Source organism: Neopsephotus bourkii, unplaced genomic scaffold (genome assembly GCF_033783945.1).
Source record: "Neopsephotus bourkii isolate Nb327-2 ecotype Australia unplaced genomic scaffold, CSIRO-AGI_Nbou_v1 NB_1423, whole genome shotgun sequence".
Lineage (NCBI taxonomy): Eukaryota > Metazoa > Chordata > Aves > Psittaciformes > Psittacidae > Neopsephotus > Neopsephotus bourkii.
The window spans coordinates 2,217,726-2,244,494 of NW_026901900.1; the positions used below are offsets into that span (position 1 = coordinate 2,217,726).

At 42.3% G+C, this 26,769-nt stretch overlaps 1 protein-coding gene and 1 long non-coding RNA gene across 3 annotated transcripts; one reads left to right on the forward strand and one right to left on the reverse strand.

Moving 5' to 3' along the window:
• Positions 1-555: 555 nt before the first annotated feature.
• MDM2 (MDM2 proto-oncogene) lies at positions 556-13,725 on the reverse strand. 2 transcript variants are annotated; one of them, XM_061368030.1, is made up of 12 exons: positions 13,570-13,725; positions 13,117-13,205; positions 12,939-13,011; positions 10,474-10,548; positions 9,991-10,124; positions 9,801-9,850; positions 8,495-8,559; positions 8,252-8,345; positions 5,559-5,719; positions 4,111-4,266; positions 2,808-2,885; positions 556-1,279 (listed from the first exon to the last, which is right to left on the reverse strand). In XM_061368030.1, exons 3-12 carry the CDS (start codon positions 13,005-13,007, stop codon positions 710-712), a joined length of 1,452 nt encoding a protein of 483 aa, XP_061224014.1. In that variant the 5' UTR covers positions 13,008-13,011; positions 13,117-13,205; positions 13,570-13,725; the 3' UTR covers positions 556-709. The 2 variants fall into 2 exon arrangements, with proteins under 2 accessions (XP_061224014.1, XP_061224015.1); XM_061368031.1 differs by lacking the exon at positions 13,117-13,205 and having other exon boundaries at positions 13,570-13,724.
• A 203-nt stretch (positions 13,726-13,928) lies between these two features.
• On the forward strand, positions 13,929-15,650 carry LOC133220159 (uncharacterized). Its single transcript, XR_009727653.1, has 2 exons — positions 13,929-14,225; positions 14,647-15,650. It is a non-coding gene; the product is annotated as an uncharacterized LOC133220159 (long non-coding RNA).
• Positions 15,651-26,769: the final 11,119 nt, after the last annotated feature.

The window sequence follows — 26,769 nt, forward strand, 5'->3', positions numbered from 1 at the left end:
ACCAGGGTAGTGCAGATCTCCAAACTTCCAGAGCATTTCAAAAGCCACTTTCTCAGGACATTGAAGAGGTAACTGTAAGACTGAACTTGGATCAATGACTCCTCAGAATATACACAGCCCTGACATTTACAATAGGTACAACCCATGTCTATTCCCAAAACCTTGTATCTTTTTCTATCCCATCTTCCTAGTAAGATCTCCCTTGTAACTGGACTATTTGGAGGAATATAAGTTTTGGGAATGAGGGAAACAAAAATCTATTTATTTTATTGACCTATTTAGAGGGTTGTGACTGAGCCTGGCATCTTCACTAGGAACAGATAATCTAGAGACTTCTATCTTAAGAGGAGGAACTCACACAAACAAACACTTCAACATGCCTGCCTCCCCTCTTATAATCATTGAATTGGATATTTAATGTATTTAACCCAGTAGAACAAATGTCACTAACTAGTATGGAACACAAAACACTTGGAGGAGCAGGTAGTTCACAGGAATTGGTTATTTCTACTGAGGCATTTAAAACCTTAAACTTAGGAATATTAGGCTACCCTCTTACCAACTTCAGTGCATTTATTTCGGCAATCACTTTTCATGGCAAATGTAAAGACAACCTTTAATATTAATTTCCAATATGCATACAAAAATAGTTTCTTACTCTCTTAACCAGTTTATGAAGTTCTTTTGCTGCTTTCCAGTCAACATCCCTCTAACTGAAATAAGTCAGCACAATCATCTGGATAGGCTGCCTGCACACGGGACAGGGCTTGTTCCTCTTCTTCAGTTTCCTGGCACACGTAAAACATGACATGAGGTGTCCTGTTTTGCCATGCACTATGCAGCCATTTTTGGGTCTGCTCTGACATATGACGCAGGGCTCTATGCTGGTAACAGGCAGGCTGGATTCCATGCTCTCCTCTTTGTCTTGCCTTTCTGTCTTTTCAGGTTCCTTACAGTCCTCCTGGCTGCTACAAAACATGCTGCTTGATGTTGATGGCTGGGAGTAATCTTCACTTTCTTGGGACTCAGAAATTTGCACTGCTTTGTCCTCACTCTCTTCCACAGCTGGCTCTTTATCTTCAGTCATTTTCACTTTCTTGCAGTCAGGAACATCAAAACCTTCTTCAGGCTCTAGAGGGGAGGAACTTTCTAATTTGCTCTTTTCCAGCTTATCACTCTTTTCTTCTGGAAGCCAGTCCTCACGAAGAGCCCAGCATCTGTGGCAGTGGCGTGGAAGTGGAGGATTCATTTCGCTGCATTTGGGACACTTCCAGTAATCCTTTAGTGAATTAAAGGTTGGAACAGCTTAAGCTACTTGGAATACTTACAACTGAAGTATGCAGAGGTTATAAACAATTTATTACTGCCAAAATAATAGCTCAAGATATCTAGTGACTTGTTTATACTTTAAAAATTCCACTTATTGTTTGGCCTCATTTTACCTTTCTAGATTAAAATAATCTTGATTTTAAAACAGTTCTCAGACTTTCTTTATGCAGTAGACTGCTGAAATAAGAAGAGGTAGAGCAATAATGACTTATCATTCCTTATGCAAAAAATGAAAAAACCAGTCCACGAAAATCTTCGGAGAACCTCATGAAAAACTTATTTCTGACTAAATGGTCACCATTTCCATTATTTTCAACAATGGGCTTCTTACACGGAAACTACAAGATCCAGGAGTCATTTTCTCAGCAAGACGCTAAACTGGTGATGTGCAAAACGGCCAGGCGAGGGCACTGTGATACAGCAGTCTACAGCCATTTAAAAAGGGGAAAAAAAACCCATCACTCTCTCAGAGTTTACTCCACAGCTACACTGAGAATAAACCACGGTCTCTTTAAAAACACACTTCATTTTTTAAGCAGAAAGACCCTTCTTAAAAACAATGTACGCCATAGGGGGAACAAAACCAAAACCAAATAAAACCAGAAGGTACTCAGAAGAGTCAAAAGACTCTTTGTTTCAGTGCTGAATAACATCGGTGACATCAAAAGCTTAAAAAAACCAATCCTAATTCCTAAGAATAGCACAGAGCTGTATTTTTCCACCCAGAGGCAGTGATGATTTTAGATGGTGGCTTGGTCCGTGTTGTACACACACACAGGAACGCCCCTCAGTCCCACAGACCATCAAGGGGCTGGAATGCTTCAGACAGCTTTGGATAACAGCTTTATTCACGCTTCGACTGTCAAAAGCAAATATAGACATACACTGCATTTTAAGCCTAGTGTGTGCTTTTTTTCACATACATCTACATACTCTGCCTCAAATCTGGGAATTGCTTCCCACGTTTCAAGAAGGGTCTCACAGGATTTAGAAAAAGCCTCAAAATCTTTTAGATCTTACAATGCTGTTCTGAAAACAGATTTCCCTTCATATCTGTAAGTTACAGAGTCATTCATTCAGTTTGGACAATAAAACTAGATCTTATGATTTCTAGGAAGAGGTATTTAAATACACATCAAAGTTTGGTTTTGGTTTCTTTTTCCCTATTTTGTGCAAAATGTCATATTTAGGCTCCATCTAATTCCCTTCCATTAAGACAGTGAAACCATAAGTTAGTGTGATTCTTTTTTTAATGGATTAGGAAGCTTACTAAGAAAAAAAAATATAGGTATATATATATCTCAAGGATCCTTAATAATCCCATATTCAGTAATTAAAATACTGTCTTGGAATCTTCAAGCATAGAAGTCAAATTAATTCTAAAACCAGTAACTGGCAGCAATAGAATTCATCTGTACTCCCTGATTTACTGTCAGTTCACCAACTTATGATGCTTTTCCAGTCAAGGTTTTACTCACAGCTAGAGAAATCTCTGGATCTTCATCAAATGAATCAGCATCGCTATCTTCATCCTGGTAAACAGTCAGCTGGTATATCTGGTTTAAATAACAACAAAAGAAGTACTGATGTAACTGGTTTGGGGCATTCCATTTAAAATCTGACATTTTTAGTGTGACAGATTTTCTGATAGACTTTTAATCAACCACAGTAAGTAGCACACATACATTAATTTATATTAGCAGGCAAGTCCACACAATCTGGTTTGGGGGAAGAAAATTCTCTTTCCACTTGTAACACAGTTTGAAGAAAAATACAGACTAGACAGACAGTACTGCTTTCTAGAGTGGAGGGGATCCTTCCCTTCTGGCTCAACACTGGCAAGGACACACACACCTGGAGCACCACCACCAGCTCTGGGCTCCCCCACACATCAGATACAGAGCTACTGGAGAGATTCCAGTCAAGGGCCACATATTAAGGTATCAAAAGGAGCTCTCACATGAGTAAAGGCTCAGAGAGCTGTGACTGCTCAGCCTGAAGAAACCCCAGTGCAGCTCCACAGCACCATAACCTGGTGTACACCAGCACAGTCTGTCCCATTCAGCCTCTCAAGCATCAGTCATGTACATTCCAGGCAAATTCTGCCTCTGGTATTTACCCAATCTTGCCATGAGCTGATTCACCATTTTGATATAACAGAAAACTAACCCAGAACCAAAAAAATAATTTCTCACTTCATTCTGGAAACCTAGATCTCTTGAAAATGATGGTAATCACAATTTTACTGTCTTTGCTCCCCAATGAAAACTTCTAGAATAGTACTTCAACATCTCTATATGAAACATTCATGTTTATGGAGGCAAATGATTCAGAAATACCCCTTTGCAAATACTTACTAGGAAATTTCTTATTTGGTATCAAAAGTTTTATCAAAGCTCAACACACACTTCTGCAATTAAGAACATAGAAACAGACTCAGGTACACACACTGCCATCAACTTCACCAGCCAGCGAATGAAGTTAAACCAGCAGACTTCTCCAGGCTATTGAGAGTCTACTTCAGAGCCCAGGGAAAGTCTCAGCACTGTCGTGGTTACTGCCTGGTGGGTGTAACCAAATGCACAGGCACGCAGTTTAATTTAATAAACTACAGGGTGTAGTTTAAGACATAGCACACAGAGTCCTGAAGTACACCTGAAGTTACTGCCTCTTGTTGGGATCCAACAAGAAGTATTCCTGTACATTTGCCCCTCTCTCCAACCTCTGCCAGTCAAAAAAAAACAGAACCAAAACAAAACCCCCAACAACACAAATTTGTACCTCATCATCTTCATCTGTGAGCTCCTGCCCTTCTTCATTATGGCTATAATCTTCTGAATAAATAGACTCAACTTCAAACTCTACACTGAACTGGTCTGAAACAGAACTGTGGTCAAACCAGTCAGAGTTTTCACTTAAGGAACTGGCATCAAGATCCTGAAAAAAAGAGAGAGCGCACATTCAGCCTTACACTGCATATCCATAACCAGCACTGTTAACATAGCTCCTATGATAAACTGCTCAGTTTAATTAGCTATGGAAGAAAGGAGACCACTGCTGCTAGACAGAACATTTTTTCATAGAATCAGAAAATCATATAAGTTAGGGTTAGAAAGGACCTTAAGATCATGCAGTTCCAACCCCCTGCCATGGGCAAGGACACTTCCCACTAAACCATGGCTCTGTCCAACCTGGCCTTGAATACCACCAGGGATGGAGCATTCACAACTTCCCTGGGCAACCCATTCCAGTGCCTCACCACCCTTACAGTAAAGAACTTCTTCCTTACATCCAATCTAAACTTCCCCCGTTTAAGTCTGAACCTGTTACCCCTTGTCCTATCATTACAGTACCTAATGAGTATCCCCAGCATACCTACAGACCCCCTTCAGATACTGGAAGGCTGCTATGAGGTCTCCACACAGCCTTCTCTTCTCTATGAGCCAAACAAATTGTACATAGGTAAAGATAAAGCTAGATCTGAGAGCCTTTTCTCAGCTCTGTAATAAGAAGCTGTAGTCATCCTAGAGCCAGCTTAAACTCTGCAGCTACTGTTTCACAAAGGCTCTCCTAAAAAGTGAAAGAACAGATGCAAGAAGATGCTGTCTTTTGGCTGTGTGTCATTAAATTCTCTGTTCTTGTCAACTTCAAGACAGCAGCTAAACAACTGTAAAAGAGCAAGAGTGAAGACACAGTATTAGTTCTATCAATTCAGAATACAGTGTATGACCAGGAATCCTGTTAGTTCAGCTCTTCATGACTTAATCTAATCACAAATAATTTACCTCAGTGTTTGCTGAAAACGACAATAAAAAACAGTAAAGGCTTGGAAAATGAACATAGCTCATCAAGGCAGTTATCACCACTGTACTGGAACTACCAACTATTCTGAATCACAGAATGTCTGTGAATGCTTTTGTTCTCTTGGCATTGTAAGCAGTATTTATTTTACAACATAAAATCTATCTCACATGTTTTCAATACTATGCCTAGCAGGAACAATCTGATTTTTTAAACTAAAAAGAATACTAAAAGTTATCGTTCAACTTTGTCAGCAGATCTATGTAAGACTCCACTCTATCCACACATCAACTTTCAGCCCCTCTTCTCTACCCAGACACTGCTGAAGGCACTACTGCTTTTAATTAAAACCACAATGTTTGAAGATGTATCATCTGCACTTCCAGTATCTGCACAATTCGTACCACAAAAAAGATATTTTGACTTACAGGGATGAAGAGTGAATCTGTGGAATTGCTGCTATTGCTTCTTTCACGGCACAGACCACTGACTACACACCACGAGAGACTTTCATCAAACGTCAATGAAATGCTGTCCGACTTGTGTCGTTTTCTTCTGTTGTTGTGTAGATCATCTGAAGAATCTTCTTCTGGGCATATCCAAGAATTTTTATTAGTCAAAAAGCATCTATGCTGTGTGCAGTTTTTGCTATTTAAAATATTAAACTTAAAATACAAATTTACTTAGATAGGAATTTCAGAAAAATAAAGTCATTCAGTATAATTTTATGGGGCGGAAAAAAGTAAAGGCACCAAAAGTTTAGTAACAGTAAAGAATGTGAAAGTAGCGACATTCCTGAAACCAGTTTTTCAGGGACTGGCTTTTCCCAGTTGTCCCATCAGCACAGCTTGTAAATGGCACTTTCCAGATGCTGGAAATAATGACTACGTAATTAAGTTTGGAAGAATTTTTACTCCATTTCACACATGACACATTAAAACCATCCTAATTTTAATGTAGTCAGGATCTTAATTGTCCCAGCTCCCTTTACAGTCAGCAGACAGAAAGGTACTTTCTGAGGGCTTCTGAGTCCATCCCAGAATTTGCAGGGAGACAGAGCAACTAGCTCCCAGGTACATGCATACAAAGGGCCTCAGGCTGTGCAAGGTAAATCCAGGTTTAAGTTTCAGGCACCCTAACAAATCTATCAGTTAACAGTTGCACTGTAATTTTATCTACTCAACAGTGTTTTTGTAACAAACCATTATGACTTTTACCACGCACTAACAAGGAAATCTTCAAGGCATACTATGGTAAACAGAAGTCTGAGAGCACTGCTTTAAGCTGTGCTTATTAAAGATGCTTGGTTTGAAGGCCAAAAGACAGTGCTTTTTAAATACATGTTTTGAAATGACCACCTACAGCATCAGGAGTAGGGGGACAGAACTGTAGGTGTGGGTAAGTCAAACTTCAGCTCCACTGACTTTGAGTATTTGTAAGGAACAATTTTACTAAAAAAGGCATTGCAAAGTCAGTATGTAAGTGCAGCCGAGAGAACCCCGCCACAAAGAGGCCTCACAACTTGTCTCAAGAGACTTGGGTAAGAGCCTGCTGCCCCCTCCAGGGGACTTCTGCACCCACCCCTTATTGGCCAGCTTCTCCCTTGCTTTGCAAAACACACCCTGCCAGTCCACGAGTCTTCAAGTGTTGAATCTTTCATTGTAAAAGAAAAGAGAACGAAACACTTGTACATACTTTGAGACTTCTCTTACTTTCCCTTGGTGCTTCTTGGCTCAGCCCCTCTCTTTTCTTTTTCCGCCCTGAGAGCCCCACCAAATTTGGTGCCCCCAGGCCCAAGGGTTGCTCCTGTCCATCGTTGTCCTCATTTAGTTGTCATGGCTCCATGCTGTACTGATTTTGTACCACCACAAGGTTTCTATACACTATGTAAGCGGCTCCAAAGGAGCCGCTACCATCCCAATTTAACAAGAATAGTGGTTTAAAAGGAAGATTTCCTATAAATTAGAAAAAAAGTGTATATAAAAACACTATATTAAAAGAACCTTTAAGGTTGCAACAAACCAATAAATGGATGCAAAGACAAGAGTTAATAATCAAACCTACAATAAATAAGCACAACACAGGACCTTATGTGCTCTGGGTGATGCTTAAATATTACAGGTTGTGATGCTTAACTGAAGTTTTCCATCCCTTCATCAGCTTTTGTTACAACATTAAAACATTCTTTTAATGTAGTGCAAACCGCTCAGCAATGCAGCACAGTGTTTGGACTGTAACAGTGGCCTACAATGAACACAAAAAATACTATACAACAGCTGAGGAACTGAAAAATGTTCCTGAGGAACTGTAAAAGGGGAGATTCTGTGCAGCAACAGATTATCACTGCCTGGGTAATTACAACCACCAAATTATGAGGTAGCAGAAATGATGGAACAAACTAACCTAAGTAATTCCACAGAATAGTGCTTAAGTAGAACTGTAGAGATCACTTCTATTGAGAAACTTGAAGTTATTCAAGTTTATGCTGATCAGCTTTTGTATTTGCTGATTATAGAAAGAAACAGTCCACATTTTTAAACTGTTATTTGCCAGTCATTCTTGAATAACCACAGTAAACGGAAAGAAGAAAGAAGACAAAAATATGATGCTTAAGTCACCAGATGGTTTAGAAAGTGCTTCAGGGAGAGTTAGGTACCTAAACATATCCAAAATTGTCCCATGTTACTACCAGACCTTTGATGTCTGCCACCAACTGAAATCCAATGAAAACTGCTTTTAGAGAGCAAACAAAATGTAAAGTTTTGTGGCTGTCTACAGAGGGAACTGAATGAATTCAATGACATCAGTCATTATAAAGTGTTCTCATCACGAAGAGAACACAACTGATTAAGTACTGCTGATGTGGACAAGTTTAATAGATCTGTGGAACAATTTATTCCATCATCTTACTAATGGTTCTAAAGATCCAAAGTGTAATGTGACACTGCAGCAATGCAAGGAATCCTGTATTTTCTTCTAGATGGAACATTTTGGTTTAGATAAACAGAGAAACATGAATAATATTTTTCAGCACCTTCCAAAGCCAGGAAGGCAACAGAATGTACTTCTTTTCCTACGTGTCCATGCTACTGAAAGCTCTGCACCATGGAAATGCACGTACCAGATTCACTGTGTGTCCTCCTCCGAGAGGATGTAGTTGGTCGGGAAGTCATGTTTGATGAAGTCTGCTTCTCTTCCAACTCCTGCACAGATTCCTGGTTAACAGAAATACTGAGTAAGCCTAAGCATGAACAGGAGGTAAAAGGCTCAAATCAGCTAACTGCATCTAAACCACTGACACCACCATGCAAAACTAAGCAGATTTTATACTCAGATCGTTTATTAATTAAAAAAATAAAGTCACCTTAAGAATATTTTCTTCTAGCTGAAGCCTCGCATCATCCTCAGGTGTGTCAGCAAGTGTAGAGTCTAAAATCAAATCAAACCAAAAACCATATTACAACAGCAGAAAAAGTCAATTTCAGGCTCAAAACCATTAGAATAAAAGCAAGGGAAAAATAAATGTTAACCACACACAGCATTTACAAAGCAGAACTTACAATCCATTTCCCATTTTGCTACAATGGAAAAAACAACCCTATTCTTTTGCTTTTGAGCTGTGTGCAGCACTTGGCCTGTAACATAACTGATGTGGGAAAGTGTGAAGAAAACAGAAATCTCAGCCATAAAGTAGTTCAATTTTATTAGAAATGCCTTCAAATGAAGGCTGTGCATTAGCTGGGATACTGCAGATACAAAAGGATATTAGGCAAGAAATATTTTACACTTCTTTGGAGAAGTGTATTTTACTAGCTATAGTCTTATGGGAACACTGAATTAAAAAGACACAAAATAGAAGAAAAATTAACTCTTGTTAATTATATATGCTTACTACCAGACCCTGAAGGGGGTCTGTCTGGACAAGAATTTCAGGACAAGAATTTGAGAAGTAATTTCAGTTTGCAAGCATAACAGTAAGAGATAATAAAAAAAGCACGTTTCCCATCTTCAGCAGCTGAACTGCTTTTAGGCAGTACTAGAAACAAAGGATGTCTTAACATGGATTTAGAAGCCAATTTACAGAATGGTTTCCATTGTTCAACTTCAAGCTCACTCCCTGTGTTAGTCAAAAATTACAACTATATTGAACTTTTGTGCACTGCAGGAAAAATGACTGTATGTAACAATTCTCCACTTATGGAGCAATAACAACAAAGTCATCACAAAACTACTCGTTAAAGCATACAGATCTTTTAAAACAGGACTCTATAGCTGAGGGTGCCCAGTTCTAAATGTACTCCACATGCAGTTTTGAAAATTAAATCAGAACTCTGTAACAGAAAGAATAAGAAGCATCTGCCCTGACTTCCTTACTGGCACCAGTTCAAGATGATAATTTTTCATATTAAAACCTTTTATGCTGTTGAGGGCTTTATCTGTAAGAAAAAGAAGCAAGCAACTAATTTTCCAATTGTGTCCTCTGGGCTCAGCTCTGAATGTGTTTGTTCTGGTTCCAGTCCAACAAAATTACCCAAACACTGTTCAGATTTTTGTTTTTCTTCTCCAGAAGAAAGAGTATTTGCTTTGGTTTACTATTTGTGACTGATCTGGGCAGTAGTATGTAAAGCCAAAAAAGCTAATTATGGAGAAATTCTCCCAGACTAGCTTACCTTGTTGATTGACTGCTATCAGATTTCTGGAAATCATTGAATATAGTCTCCTTAGATGGGGACAAAAAGATGTTGTAAGTTAGCTACATGTAATTATAAAATAAAGCTTACCATCTTTGAAGATGCAAAGAGTTTAGAAAGGCCATATGCATTATGCTCTCCAGACTTTCCAAAAAGAATCCTGTTTTACCTGTGCTCTTTTACTGAAAAGCTTGTTACTCCAAATAAATCCCCCAGGAGATCATTTGCACAGTGTACAATATGTTGCTGTTTTTCATCATATAACTGTTTAGACATAATATACTGTCCAAGATAGAATATTACCTGTAAAATAAACAATATACACAGACATTAAATAGACAGGTTCTGTTGTTTTAAAACACATTAAATTCACTGACATTTGCTTTTTTTGCTTTGATTCCCTCAAACTCCCTGAGCTGCGATTTTCATCTGTCCTTTATCCCCAAGTACTCTGCTATTCTGCCCACCACCAGACAGATTTGTTCAGATTTTGGAACTGGCTAAACAGCACCTGACATTTTGGCAAAATAAAGACAATACATTGTGTCTTCTAGACAGGCTTTGAACTACACAGTCCCATCCCACCCCCTCACCTGTTTCACGCAAAACAAAAGAACACTCTATTCACTGTGGTCTACCAAAAAGTTCTCACCTCCTTCATAGTAAAAGTGTCCTTTTCTGCACCAGCTAACTTTAACAACCTCAACAACAGTGGCTTTGGCTTAACCTGTGTGTGGAAGAAGAAAAACAGTATGCACCAATTATTCACCAAACAAAACTCTTTATACAGGTTGGCTTCCTCCTTCTCTATTAATCTGATATATAAACACACATTAAAATCTATGTCCAAGTTATTTTTGCAAACTTAAAGGAAAAGAACACAAACCCAAGCATACTAAATTCCCATATACATCTTAGTCAGCCCACAATCTTTCACTGGTACACACATATTCTTGATTTTAGCCTCAGGATTCCTTTGGTAGTTCATAGTACAGAGCTAGGTGCTGGGGAATTAAGCTCCACTCCTTTAGTCACAAGACTGACTCCCAAAGGGGAGGAAGGTAAATGAACCTTTCTGACTGTCAGATCCTTAGTGCAAGTCATGAAGTAAAACACTGGTCCACCTCTTTCCCAAGTCTCTTCCTTTCTGGGGGTGCTTTACCTCTGAAGACTTTTCTCAGCTGGGATAAGCGCACACCTTGTGCTGTCCATCATAACTCAATTACTCCTACCTCCACAATGGCCTCCCACACACGCACTGTGCCTCCAGAGCTGTATCTGCTGTCATTTTATGACAAATTTTGAGGTAGAGGAGGGAAAAATTAAAAATGTTTCTTTTGCTCCTCCTGGTCAGAGCAATGTCCTGGTCCCAGTCACTGCACTGTTCCACAAATGTCTGTGCAGTACTAGTTCAGGACATGAGAACAAGCTGCACAAGCTGCCACAACTGCAAAGAAAATGCCCGTGGAGCCGCTGACAGTTCCCAGTGCAGTATATTTAACAATAGCATAATAATTCTCAGAATAAGCTAATATTCGCTATCCTAATATGGTCCCTAACATAACATAAATTATAGGAAGTACACATTCTATAGAAAAGTGTGAATAATCATGAAATTGTCACGAATACCAAAAAATATGAAACAAGGACTGAACGCTTGGGGGGGGGGGGGTAGGGACGACTTCCCTACATTCCATTTCAAGTATCTGCTAAAACCAACGTTAAGCTTTAGCGCATTAACAAGAGATGAGCTGCAAGAGTCACACATAGCCAAAACAATAAAAAACCTTGTGGACCTTGAAAGTCTACTCACTGCTTCCTAAGTGCTGAATTATTTAGAGCATGGGGCATATACATTACAGTTCCATAAAGGAAGGGAACAGTAATTTATGAAACTGATAAAGACATCTAAGCACAGGAAGGCAAAGCAGAGTTCCAGATCTCTGAATCATAGAATAGTTAGGGTTGGAAAGGACCTTAAGATCATCAAGTTCCAACCCCCCCGCCATGGGCAGGGACACCTCGCTCTAAACCATATCACCCAAGCCCTCGTCCAACCTGGCCTTGAACACTGCCAGGGATGGAGCATTCACAGCTTCCCCGGGCAACCCATTCCAGTGCCTCACCACCCTAACAGGAAAGAATTTCCTCCTTATATCCAATCTAAACTTCCCCTGTTTAAGTTTTAACCCATTACCCCTTGTCCTACCACTACAGTCCCTAATGAAGAGTCCACCCCCAGCATCCCTATAGGCCCCCTTCAGATACTGGAAGGCTGCTATCAGGTCTCCTAAGGGTTCAGATCTTTTTACTCCCTAACCCGCTCTCCCTAACTCCTGCAAATACGAAGCTCTTCTGTCAAGCAGATGTGACAGCAGACAGTCAGCATCACTATCATGAAGATTTAAAACTAGCAAGACACAAACGGAAAACCAAACAACCAAAAAACCCCAACTTTGAACAGCCTGCTGCTGTTACTTCACTTTTTTGAAGTTCTGCTACCAGTCTACACTTTTAAGCTTTACCCTTCTCGTAAAGTTCCGCTTCAATGTAAAAGCACACATGCCGGTTTAAATTCGTGTCTCTGCTCTAACACGCAGGCTTCTGTCCTGGGAAAACTTACACAGAGCCCCAGGAAAGCAGAAACGTCACTGGAAGCCTGGATATGCAGAGCCATAAACACAAGCGAAGACTCTTATTACAAACTACGTATGAATTCCAGTAGAACAGAAAATGAAAATGCCAAATTCGAAACCCTTCAGTTGTAATGACAAGATCATTTAAAAAACATTCTGCATTACAAAGATCTTCCATAATTCTGCAGTTATGAATTGCTAACATGATCAAATCGGACCATAAGATCTTTTTCCATTAAAAGCAAGCAACCTGCCCATCAAAGGTCTCTAGGAAACGGAGTCTAGACCTGAACCATCACCTCCAACTCTCAACCACGAATGAGACAGACCTGCTTCACAATTACAGGATCAAAGAGGCCCATCTTCACCGGATTTCCTGGCTTTTCTCTAACCACAGCTCGCCGAGCACCGCATTGCTTCTGAATTAGCAGATAAAAACTGCAAAAAGCGGGAAAAACTCGCGCCCAACAGATCTACTGACCAGCGCCTCTTGCTCCGAAGCAGTGACAGAAGAGGCATCCATAAGGGACGACATCTCGGTATTGCACATTTGCCTGCAATAAAAACAGAACGTTAGAACGGGGGCACACAGCCACACAATCCAGGTCCCCCCCGCACAGTCGGCGCGGCGCTCCGACACCCCGGCGGGGTCCACTCACCTCGGTGGCCTCGTCCAGCCCACACGCCGAACTCCGGCGCCGGGTATCTGGACCTAGTCGGGTCGGGTCAGGCCGGGCTTTATATAGCGCTGCCAAGAGGAGGCAAGTCGGGGCTTAGCTCCTTGGCCGGCTGCGGCCTGACATGCCTGAGCATGACCAGGAGAGGTGGCGCTGCCGAGTCACCGCGGGGGGGCAGGCGGGAGGGGGCCGCTGCTGACTCACCACAGCCGCCGCCGCCGCCGCCACACGCGGTGGGGGGGGGGCAAGAATGACGGCGAAGAGGCGAAGGGCCCCCTCCCCGCGCTCCACCCGCCTTTCTCCCGCGTCGGCCTCGCTCCCCCCACGCGGCGCTCCAGCCGCCCCTCCCCCAGCCCCGAGGCCGCCCCACGCGAAAACCGAGCCCTGAGCGCCCCCTCCGCTCCTGCCCCCGAGCGAGCCGGCATCCCCACGCACCACCAGCCGCGCCCGCTCCGCTGCCCGGCCCGCGGCGGGCGGGGACCGGGGACACTACCACACCGCGACGCAGGCTGCCGCCAACGCCGCCATTTTGGCCGCAGAACAGCGCGGACCGTTGGTATCCGCAGCGCCCCCTAACGGGCTCGGGGCAACGGTCGCGCCGGGCGCGGGCAGCGGGGCAACGGCCGCGGAGCGCCGCGCGCGGGTGTGAGGCGGCGGCCGTAAGGCAGGAGGGTGCCCGCCCGCCACGGTGGCTGCGGCGCTTGTGGCGGGGTGGAGGGACTGAGACCGGGCCCGCGGCGCGGAACGGAACAGAACAGAACAGTGCCCAGGCCGAGGGACTAAGGGGGATAGGGCCTGGCAGCAGCTGGGACAGTAAGAGCCGCGCCCCAGGGTCCGTGGGAAGCAGGAGGCTCGGCCTGTGCTTTGCCGGTGGCTTTTTCTGTTCTTGTCTGTGTCCCTTCTCTTCTGTCCATCGCCCCTTTTACCCCTTGCCGAGTGTTTATACGGTCAGGCCAAGAAAACCGTCGGGTTGTTGTAAACAAAACATGTGGCTTATGGAAATGAAGAATTGAGAAGACGGAGCTGGAAGAGCAGCGCCTGTTGCCAGCAACGAGTCTGAAAAGCGACAGGTCCCCGCTGCCACTAAAAATGTAGGTTTTATCTGACTGCAGATGTCAAACAGCTCTGACTTCCCCTCAGACACATGGGGCAGTTCTGAGGAGCAGCCCTGGCTGCGTGGTGCGAGGCCGGGCAGCCCCAGCCTGCTGGAGCCCTGCTTCAGAGCTCTGGTTCTGAAACATCAGCCTTGTTTGGGGATAAACAGCTGTGAGACTTGTGATGGCAACCCTGTACTTCCATAAATGCAGCTACAGCATATGTCAGGGGCAGAAAACATTATATGTGAGTTTATTTCAAGGCAGAAACTTCATTAGAGTCCGCACAGATTCAGGGACACAATAATGAAAGTGTTGGTTGGCTGGCTAATAGGTAATGACACTTTTGGATACTAGTTTGATGTGCAATGATCAGTTGTGCCTTTTCAGCTGAGGGTTTGTTTTCACTGTTATTTAGGAGAGGAAACCAAGATGAAACTTCACCTCCACAGAGAACTGGATGCAGCCATATCATCCTGTATTCCTGTCATTTCCCATTCTATAATTCTGAGTATCTGCAGACTATTTGGAAGTATGCTATGATAGGTGCTTATTACTTCTACACTTCAACTGGAACTGGTTAGTTTCTAGTGTGATTCCTGTTTATAATTCTCAGGTTTCTTCTTTGCCCATGGTTGTCATTTTAAAACGATATTTGGATAGTGAAAAGATTTGTTAGAGAACATGAGCAGTGCAGATAGATAGTGTTTAAAGCCAGGCTAGAGCAGAATGAGCATGATGCTAATTTCCCGTGACAACTAACTTGTCCAAACAAGCAGTGGATAAGTGCCTGGACATGTCTGTTGGCCAAATACAGATTCTCAGCAACCATTGCACCTTGTAAAAATTCCAGCAGTGGTTTAAATCTATATATTTGTGTGATGATGGATTTTCAAGATGAGTTTGTTATGGGAAAGCTCAAGGTCTAGTGAGGAACAGCCAAGAAGCTGCCAGAATTTTGCAGCGTATGCTCTCTTCCTCTTAGCACCGGAGTTTCAAGGCAAACAGAAATCTGGTTTAAGTGGAAAGTCCTGCTACAGGCAAAGTCAGGCTACTGTTGCTTTCCCCCCAGTATTCCAGTTCCTCAGATCCTTAGCTTCACCATTAGGAGGCAATTCCATCTACACAAAAATGCTAGCGGATGTAACCGAATGGCTACATTCAGTTGATGTAACATTGAACAGCAGTATTATTGATGCTCAGTCTTGTCCTGATGTGGCATGAAGGGCATTTAATTCCTATACAAAATGCTTTTCACTGAACTGAAGCAAAACAAACCCAAAGTGTTTATGTCCTTCTCCCAAGACTGTATCACATTATCGAGCCTTGTCTTAAGCACTGTGTTATTTTGCTAAGGGTTGTGTGGAAATTAATGTGCCTTTTAAATTAACAATAAGTTTTCTACAGTGCAGGACTTCAAAACTCGTAACTATGACTTTTTTTTTCCAGTTCTCATCCAGTAAGTATCTTGTGACCAATGACTTTGAGATTAAATGGGTATTCTTTAAATGATAACTTTCCTTGCTGATTCATTAACTGCAAAAGATTAAAAAAAACCCCACAATCAGAACAAAGCAAAAAACAGTTTCGTCTTGATTTTCTTTCAGTCTTGAAGGACAATCTTATCTCTTTTCTCAGACAGACTAATCTTGAGTAAAGGGAGGCTGTGAGTCGCTAAAATACGCTATCTGTGCTTGCTCAGGGAGATAGGGAATGTTCTCTGACATGCAGTGCTGCTGCACTTCTGTCCCATTTGCCACTAGTTTGTCACCAACACTGCACATGCTGTGGCATCAACATGCATAATTGTTTTCTTATGCTTGATAATTCAGGATAAGTATAATTAAAAGTTTTACTTGAAGGGTGAGCAATAAGTTTGTATAATTATGAGAGCTGACTTCCCCAGTGGTTAAAGGTTGTAAAAGAAAAGGAGACATCACTATGGCAAGACCACCTGCGTGTATTATTCATAATCCTACAGAAAATAACTGGAGGAGATGTAGCCCAGCTGCCTTTACTGGAGATACTCACTTTACATTGTGGTTAACTAACATGGTACAAGACCCTTTTTAATATAAATTCAGATTCTAACTGCAAACATTTAATTATTTAATGCTTGCAAATTAAATCCTGGATTTGGATTGAATCTGGTCTACCTATAGATGTGTATGCCAGAGGAAAGATGGGTTGCTGTGCTGCAGGGGTGGACCGCTAAAGACTTCCATTTCAGGTTTTTGTTTCTCACTGTAATTTTTTTCCCTTTTTTCCCTACTCATCCTTTCCCAGCTGATGCCAAGTCAGCATCCAGCAGAGTCATGAAATGGTCTGAAGTTCCCAATGCTGATCACAGGCATAGGAGGCCAGGGTTTGTCATATCTCATCTCCAACCCAGCTGCTGCTTCTTGACTGTCAGATAGGTAACCCTCATGTGCTGCCTATCAACTGTTCCTTCCCAGACAAAACCCATAGTTTTTGAGAGAAAGCCCCTAGGCTTGCCTTACTCTGTGCTGCTGTATCCTTTCTAGAGCCTTGACTGCATCTCTGTCAGTATGACAAAACTCAGATCAGTCATGTGCTGCCAATTGTCAGGCACTGAAAGATAAAAGGATGGAGGAAAAAGGATGCTGAACTGCAGCTGGGGCTTTCTGCCAGGGCTGTCTGCTGCAGCCCTGACCCTGCATGCCAGACCTTGGGTCAGTACAGTGTTGTACAAATTCAAGGGAAAGAATTTTGGTTTTGTGACATTCCTGCTTTGTTGTGTAAGAAAAAGCACACTGATAAGAAATCCTCGTGCCAGTAATAGCATATTTGGTTCAGAGAACTTAAACTTCACAAGCTAAGACCCATCCCAATGGAGAGGACTGTCAGTACCACCACCAGAAACTTCTTACTATAAATGACATCCAAATTCTACCAAGTGAAAAGGGGGACACAGCTTTCCTGGAGGTAATTTTGAAGAGACAGTAACGGCAAGCAGGAACCAAGAGCAAGGCTTGTAGCAGCAGTGGGAACTCAAAAGAGTAAAATGTAAGAAAAAAGTAAGCTTTTACATCAGGTGGACTGGCAAAGATGTTTTTCTAGCAGCTGTTCACAAGCTCTTGTCCCCTTCCCACAGGCACTCAGTTCAAGTGTGCCCTGCTCTTAGGAGCATTAACAAGCTCCTTCAAAACCACCTGGACCTGGAATAATCCCACATCAGAAGACAGCAGTTTGTCTGCTCTTGTTCAGTTGGCATGCTCATTACTCCTTGTGTCTGGGAGACCCTGGTAGTCTGCCTGCCCAAATCTGGTTCCTATTTGGCAGCAGCTCCATCAGCCACAAGCAAAATTAAACAAAACAATAGTGTATGCCTTCTGAAGAGAGGCCAACTGGCAAAAATATGAACCAAATGTCTTAAACTTCTGCTTAGAAGTACTCAATAGCTAACATGGAATGAAAAGTTCTTGGGGTTTGTTCTCTTCTAATTTTCTAATCCTCACTTTTGAAAGAAGCTCATGGAGTGATTCTAAAGAACTGAAAGGGAAGAATTTCAGGAAAAGGCTCTTCATAGTATATTTAGTTAGGAGCATCTCTGAGTGAAGAAACATGCTTTTGTTGTACTCTTGTTAAGCAGGGGTAAGTACGTGAGTAGATTGTGACAGGTTCCTGCCTACTAATCTATAGCTGTGAAAATGAAATAATTCAGTGATGGCTCCTTCTTTCAGAAGTACTCGATTGCAAGTATTTAGATCAGAGAAAGCCTCAGTTTAACTATGATCACCTGCCTTGTCTAAACAAACTGGGATAATAGCAGTTCAGTTCAAATTTGTTCTTTTCAGTCAGTGCTCATTTGTCATTCAGATGTGCTATTCAGTCCAGCACAAAACACATTTGTTCAAGGGAGTGTCCCAGAGGAGGTGTGAGGTGTGCATAGGCTGATAGGACGCACAGGAAAGACTGAAGTGTCTTTCAGAAGCTGCAGAGAAAACAAATATATTCAGGGACAACCTAGACCTAGGAGAGAGAGGCTGAGAGCAAAGGTAGCATGCAGTCTGGATCCAGACTGTTTGGGATGCCATGTATGGACAGAACTATAGCTGGTGATGAGGCCAGGCCTGAAGCACTGTTAAAGTCAGGCCACAGTTTGGGTTAGAGGAGGGGAAGACAAAAAAATGGCTTTAACTGTGTGGCTGTTACTTAAACTGTTTGTTAGTAACAACAGAATGGTGCAGAGCATTTTATTACACAAGCAGCTTCTTAACTCTGATCCATTTTATGCATCTGATTTTCCATACCTAGAATTGTCTCAGACTTTCTAACTCATTTGTCTACCTCTCTCCCTACTTGCTTCCATGCTTGTTTTCCAGCCGCCTGTTGTACAAGGAATATATCTTTTATTTTGCACCACAAAGTCTCTGTAACATCCTCCCTTGCAAACTTTCTTGTAGCCCGCTGCACAATTCAGTGTTTGGTCAATGCAGCCTTACTGACTAGTGTATGATTTTACCTGGTGCAGAATAAGCTCTCTGTTCCTGAGAGAAGCCCCAGCACCATCCTTTTCCTGATATGATTGATTTTGTTGGTGAATTATGAAGTCACCTTTCTGCTGATATCAAGTGGCTCTCTACTTTTGAGAGCATAGCTTTGTCAGTGCAGCTTTTATCATACAGTTTGAAGTATGTACAGTTAAACAACAATGCTAGTAGCTAGACAATTAGCTTGAAGCATTTTACTAGAGGCATTCCTAGTGTCTGGAGAAGCCTTGACTTAAAACCTTGAATGTTAATTTGAGTAGTCTCCTTCCAAGAGCCTCTTGCCATCACAAACAGAGCTATGTTACCTATGTTGGATGTATATTCCAAACCCCACTTTTGAAGTGGATTTGCTGAAGAGTTTTCTTGAGATTAAATCTTCCCCCAAATGATCCATATATGTCCTGAAATAAACTGATGTACCTTGCTAAGTCACCCATCTGAAGAGCCATATTGCTTTCCTGGCTATCCAGTCTATTTTTCTTGTATCAATATGCCCTTTCTTGAGTCAGGTAGATCCTAATCGTATGTTGCCTTGCCACCTAATAGTTGGCATACAACTATTTGTTGCCAAGCAAGAAAAGTTTATTACAGTGCCCAGTTGCCTGCCTATGAATTAGTACTTGTTTAAACACAAACAGCAAAGAACAGCATCTAAGGCTCACGTTCATGTCACTGAAACAGAAAAGGTTCTCTCTGTGGAGCAAGGTGTCAGAAGGAACTGGTACAGTTTTACTAGGAGGGGAGCTTTGTCTGTGCTTGTTCTGTCATGTCAGTGACTATCATGATGCAGTCTTTTCTGACCAATGGACAAAACTGACGTTCTGTCCATCTGGTGAAACCCATGATCACAGAGAGCCTGGAACCTTCTGAATCACAGTCAGCAAATCAACCTCAACTCCACTTGAGACCAAACCCAAGAGGACTGAATCCATAGGCTCCTAGTAGTGAGTTTGTTTGCACTGCATTGCTTTCTTTGTAAACAGGCTGTGTAACACCACATAACTTTATGTCCAGCTGGTGGATATTCAACCCACTTGCTGTTTCCACTTCAAAATTATGCAGTATTGGTCTGTCTGAACAATTCTCTCTCTAATGGGAAATAAATGGAAGAAAAACGCAGGATTTCTAGACCAAGAGCCAGTGCATGTATGTACAAGAATGCAAGGCTGGCAGAGTAGAAAATAAATTCACAGATGAATCCCAGACAGCTACAAACTTATACCAAGTTTTCCTTTTACCTAGCTGGCAAAGTAGCCTGTGAGACAGTGTTTTACATCTCAAGGATACTGAGATTTATGCAGAAAACAGGCTATACTGGAGGAGCAGTCATCCTGAAGCATGTGGTTTTCTGAGCTTTTAAGTTTGCACAGCATAACAAATATGCACTAAGTTGTTTTTAAATTATTTATTATATTTCCAGAAGTATATTAGTGTTCTGATTTTAAAAAGATCTGAAGGGAAGGAGATTTACAGATGACATATATAGATGTTCTTTTTTAACTGCCCTAAGGTCCAGAAAGCCTAGTTATGACATAGCTGTCGTAAACCACACATTATACTTTTATCTTGAGTGCCCTTTTCCCAGATTTCTTCTTCTAGCAGTAGTTGAAATTGGAGGGTTTAGATCTCTGAAGTATCTCAGAACTTGCATCAAGGCCAGGTCGGACAGAGCCTTGGGTGACATGGTTTAGTGGGAGGTGTCCCTGCCCATGGCAGGGGGGTTGGAACTAGATGATCTTAAGGTCCTTTCCAACCCTAACTGTTCTATGATTCTATGATCTTTCATTTTTATTTATGGCTAATCATATGATTTATTTCCTCCAGCCCATGTGTATAGCTCTTCTGTACCTGCATCTCCACAAAGAACTTAACTAGTCATGTTGCTCTCCATTGGCAATAGCTTGCTAGGATTGTTACAGTACCTTACGAACATGATATAACCATATTGATGAATGTTAAGGAGGCGGTAAAAGCTTAATGGTGCTGTTTGACCTGTTCCTTCTATTGATCCTCTAGGTTTGTCCCTTGCTCTCAGAAAGACTACCTGACATGAAAGCAGCTACTAAGCCTCAGTATTTAGGCTCCATTTGTGCATCAATTGTATCAATTTCCCCATCTGTAGCTACTTGCAGTTCATCTTACAGCTCTTTTTTCCTATTCAAATGTCTGGTAAGGAAGGGCTCAGAAAGCAGGAACTGAATCTCATCTCCCAGAATTACTGGACTACTATGGTCAGAGGAAACTAAAGCAGGAAATATGTTTGTGCTGTAACAGAACAAGCAAATGTCCCTGAAGATCTTGGAGATCTAAAGATCACTGCAAAAATTGTTTCTCCTTCAGTGGCAATCTGCCACAGAGAAAAGCCTTCTGTGGAAGATCTGTAAGACCAGATGCAAGGTGTTAAAACACAGGCATGCAGACCCCTCCAAAGGCCCTGAAAACTTTAGGGAACTGAGCTAAGAAGAAAGCCAGGTGTTTCTGGGAGGAGTTCTGTGATCCACAGAGATGCAGTTCTGCTGCAACAGCCTGGATGATTAATCTGCTCGTGCCGAGCTGGAACATGACAGTTACAGAAATCAAGGGAAAAGCTCTCATACATGTTTTCCACTGTCACAGCCACAGTGAGAAACACTACGAAAGTGGGACTTTGGCATTCTGGAGTTCAGATGCCAGACACTGTTGGAATGACCAGCATTGTCTTGAGCTTCTTTTTTGCATTCAGCTCTGGATTTCTCTGCTTTGCCCCCTGTGGTGTTTTTCTCGTAGTACTTGCACATTCTTTGCCTCCCTCTGTGTCATTGCTGCTTTTGAGATTCTGTTAATACTTCCACAATATATTTAATACATATCTTCTCTAGACATATAAAAAAGTTTCTAAGAACTTGCAAACTATTTTCCAGACTTACATGTCCTAATTGCTTGTGAAAAATCTTTGTAGAAATGGATCGATAAGGAAGCATATAACAAGAGAGTTTACTCTTTTAATATCCATGTATTTCATACCCTGCCTTTCTTCTTTTATTGCAGTTTTAGTTCTTTGTAGCTTCCACCTGAAAGCCACCTGGTACTGGTTTCCAGGACGTGTCATGTTTTAGCCTAAGGAGGCCTCTGATGGGTTGATCTGCACTACAGAAACTTGAACAAGATGGGTAGTTCTTGTCTGTGACTTGTTTTGGTTACCAGAATAATTCTGGTTTGTTTTTTTTTTTTTTTTAAACAAAATATGAAACAGGAAAAGCAAGGGGAATCCCCCACCCCAGCTGCCCTGCAAATCAAAACCTCTTTCTAAGTACCAGTGAACATAACAGATCAGGTAACATCCACAGTCTTTATCAGGAAGGCAAGGTTTAGAGAGAAAGTATTAATCCAAACGGTACATGAATTTTTGAACGGCATTAAACGTATTTCCCTCCCAGCAGCCCTGGCCCCATTAGCAGGGGTGACAGCCATTCCCGCTGTGGTTAAGCCTTCAGCCTCAGCCCATGCTTTGTCAGGGAGGGTTTGTTAGTGCATGTGCCATCTGGTGGAGAAAAGCGCTTTTTCCATCTACAGCACGCAAAAAGGCTCTTCCAAAAAACTGGAGGAAACTTGGCACAACCCCACTGATAGCACTGGAAAAGCAGGACACAAACTAACTCTGAGTGCAGATGAAGAAGGCATGCAAAATACTGTTCTGTGCTTTGCTGGGTTACACTGAAGTATTAATATCTCAGTTATCTGGTTATCTCTTGCCTCCAGAGAAAGCACTGCGTGGACTTTTTGGCATTCCTTCATTCAGTTGGTTTTACAGGGTCCATCCTGGTATCTTAGGTTAAATCACCCCTGTTGTTTAAAAATAATCTTTCTTTGCTGTGGTAGATTTGAATTTGTATATTTTTCGTGGCAGTTTTTGCCTTTGTGTACCTGGAGAGATATGTGGGCTTTGACATCTGACACACCTTACTTATTGTATCTTACATATCTGAACACCATGTTATTCAGGTATGAGACAAAGCCAGAGGGGACACAGCATGGTGGAACACCTTGAGAGAAATACACCACTGTAGTGCTACTCAGAGGGGGGGAAACCCCAGATCTACCATTTTGGGTCTGTAAGATATCGCTGCTTCATGATTTGGCTATCAGGAGCCCAGCTGCAGTTTCCTCCCATAAGCAAAACAAGCCTTGCACAAACATACCACAAATGCACTGCAGTGAGATACTTGAGAGCACAGGTCTGTCGGCTTTCCACACCAAAATAAGGAGTTTCAAGAAGATTCATGAGAACACTTGTTCTCCCAGTATCTACTGAAGGTCTGGTAGAATACAGATCATCCCTTTGGGCAGATAATTGTCTATCGTGATCTTTAGCTCATCCAATGCAGAAGATGCCACAATATCTATTTCCTCTTTCTTACCAGTTGGGATGTAGGTAAAGCTGCAAATAATCATTGATGTGCGCCAGTCTTATCCTCTTCCTGATCATTCATCAGCTACATTATCTACTGCACCTGCTCTGCTCAAAGAAACCCATCAGTTGTGGGGCTTACTCAGCTGCACAGCCACACTAAAATGGTTGTGTTTAATGGTGAGGTATGCATTTCTTTGGTCAGCATGCTGCTTCACAGAGACCACATCTACCCCTTCCATCCTCCTGGTGCCCCTTCTGTTACATTGGCACAGATATTTGTGCATCTATGGCATGAAATGAATAAAGGGATCTGGCACACCTGAGAGGTAATGCAAATTTTTTCTGCAGATCAGTTCCCTGAGGTAGTCCTAAGTAGCTACACAGTGGGTAGGCCAGGACATCACCGAATGATAGCAGACAGGTAGGCAGGGGAAAAGGTGGGATCTGCTTCAGCTAGATTAGACAGCAGCACTCGCTTCTGAAGGTGAATCCTACAGAAAGCTTGGCTGATTTCAGAGCACACCACTGTGAAAGAGGTGTCTGTTCTTGTCTCCTCAGTGCTGGCTGCAAGCTCTGGTGATGACACCTTTTCTGAAAGCAGCATGGCATTGGATTGACTCACCTGCCTTGTGTGGTTAGGTGATGCAGCTGAAGCCATCAAGTATCTCACTGAAACAATGTCCTTAGCCCGTCTAGTGCCCTGTTAAACAATGTCCTAACCAGGAGCTGTGCACTCCCAGCCAAGTATTTCTTTGAACTGGCTTTGGCTCATCTGCCCCCAGATTCAGCTGATTCAACAGCAGGATATTTATTTGCTGCTAATATGTCAGCTTGCTTTATCATGCAGTCACAGGAGCACATGAGACATCACAAGGAAAAGCAGCAGGAACACACAGCTGGAAGCAGAGAACTGGAAATGGGGAAATAACCCCTTTTGAAGACAGGGAGCCATTCAGTCCTCTTTATCACTTAACTACACCCTGAATGTTCTGCCTTTACCTGTGGTATCAGTCATCTGGGTTGATAAACCCTTGCAGTATCTCCTGTGATTGACCCGAGTCCAAATTCCCAGGAGTTTCCCTCTGGTGTTACTTAGGGAGAAGTCAAGAATACACGATTCCACTGGTAATTACTTTAGCTAGCCCTAGCCAGCTTTTCCTGTGTTGCAAAGGAGCTGAAAGCTTTGAAGATGAGTTGATGCAAACTTCATCAGATTGTACTGATAAAGACACTTCTGATGATAATTTGCAGGCTGTTCTGTTTTCTAGCTCATTTGCTCTCTACTTCAAGCTGAACATCTTCTGTGAAAGCTGCTTTGGAAATGTACATCTTGACATCTGTAGAGAGCATGTCTCAACTGTCTATTTTGCATTCAATTTGTGCAGATATTACAGGAATTTCCTTTCTGCTAACAAATGCACACATTTTACTATGGCAACTTTTCTTTCTGATAAAGACCGAGAAGTGAGACTCTTTCATCTTGTGGCTGATCTTTCCACCACTTTCAAAGCTTTGTCCTCACACAGTTCCAAAATTATGATCTTGATATTTCTCTGCCTATTAGCAGGCATGATTTGCTATTGTTATTACAGCTTTAATCAAGCAACTCTCGTAAATAAAGTTGCTCCAGCTCAAGCCATCACTTCCCTCTGCTATTGACTGTACTTTCTTAGCAGAAGTTACCGGCCCTGGCAGTGCAGTAAGTCAGAGGGATCGCTACCCAGATTGCAGTGGGTTCTGTTCACAGCCTGGCATGTTAAACTTACTCCAGTGATTGCATCCAGGGGATACCACACCTTGGGCACACATTCCTCTTTGCTGACACAGAAGGAAAGGGGCAACTGTCTCTGGAAGAGGAGAAGCCACAAGCAGCTGTGGAGCAGCACTGTTCCACATCACTGTCAGCCTGTGCACACACAGTAAGGGTTCAGAGTCCTTTTGGTCTGTGCAACCATATGGCTATTTTATGCAAGCCTCAGTAAAACTTAAGGAAACTTTATAGTTTTATCTGTGCTTTATATGTGTATATCAGCTCTCCATTTTTAGTAGGTTTGGTTCCACTTCTCAATGTAAGCAGTGCTTCCTTGGAGCCCAATGTCTCTGGCTTCTTCTGCTTCAACCCAATCCTGTCAAGCCACTTTTGCAGAAAAGTTTTTCAAGCAGTTTCATTTATTTCAGTTATTCCTAGCCCCCAAATGTAAAATGCCACTACTCAATAAGGATGTCACATCCTAAAAAAAATTCTTTAGATATCCTTGTATGCATTGATTTACCTAAATTTTTAAAAGGAAACTCTGGAGATAAGGGAACTGCTTATCTTACTTTAACACTTCAATGAATATCCTTGGAAACCTTACAGACAAGTCTTTAAATTCCTGGCTTGCTTAGGGACATGTATCCGATTAGAAAATTAACCAGCCTTTAAAAACAATATCCCAGTGATTTCTGATTTGTGTGGCACCCTGTGAATTATTATAGACTCTCTACTGAGTAAAGCAGTCTTCACAGAAGCAGGAACAGCTGATGTTGCACAGATTGGCTCAGCTGAATAGGGCACACTGAAAAACAGGACCAACATACAAACCTTCCAAAGATCTCGTACAGGGGACAAGGAAAATAGACTTGCCAGTTCAGGGGAAGCTGCAGAGGCAGGAAATGAGCCACTGAGGCTCAGAGCCAGCTGGTCTCCCAAAGACTTCAAGATGAGTGTACAGGCACATAAATACGTTGTGCAGTGCTTGTGACACTCTGAGGGCTTCCTGCTGAGAAGTTGGTAGCTGTACATAAAAAATAGGGCTTTCTTGCCATTTCGTTTATATGTGAAACCTTCTTCAAAATCTGTCTTTTGAGGCTGGGCGGGTGGGCATTACAGCTGACGGCTGAAAAGAGATTCCTCGGCCCCCGCCCCACTTCCCTCGGTCCCGGTTTTAACCAGGCGGTGTCACTCTTCCCCTTGTTCCAGCACTGAGACTTGCCTGCCTGCACTGCAAGGCATCAGCTTGCTGTCTGAACCAGCCACGGCTATTCTGTCTAGCAGAGGGCCAGATGAATCTCCTCGGTCACACAGATCAAGGGGAAGAAGTAAGTGCCCAAAGCTGAGTCCTTGGGGAGGCGCAGGACACGTTCGTTCAGGCTGTAACATACTGTTCTGCTGACTTGGCCATGTATGCTAAGAGCATGTATGTCTTCCACGGAATCCGCTAGTTTCCCAAAGTTTCTGATTTTCAAATTACCTGTATTGTAATTTCTCTCTTCAGATGAGGTTTGAATGACACCCAAGCACGGCTGGTTCTGTAATCTTGCATCTAGCTCTATAAAAACAACTTACTGTGGGTGCTGAGCAACTGCAGCTCAGTGCCAGCCTCCCACGTGTCTGTCCTCTTTGCCTCTCTTGAGACTGTAGGTTTAAGGGTCTGGAATTAAGGTTAATGTCCACCTGTGATAAAGGCAAAGCTCTCCATGAATCAAAATGCCCTTTATGGGAAAGTCTTTGCTTGGGCTTTGTTTGGGAAACAAATCCACATCTCTCTCCCTCTTTTTTATTTCTCCTATTTGTAGACCAAAGTCTTATGCAAAATGCACCTGAAGAAAAGCTGAAGAAGTGTGTCTCTGGGGAATGACAATAGCTAAAAAACAT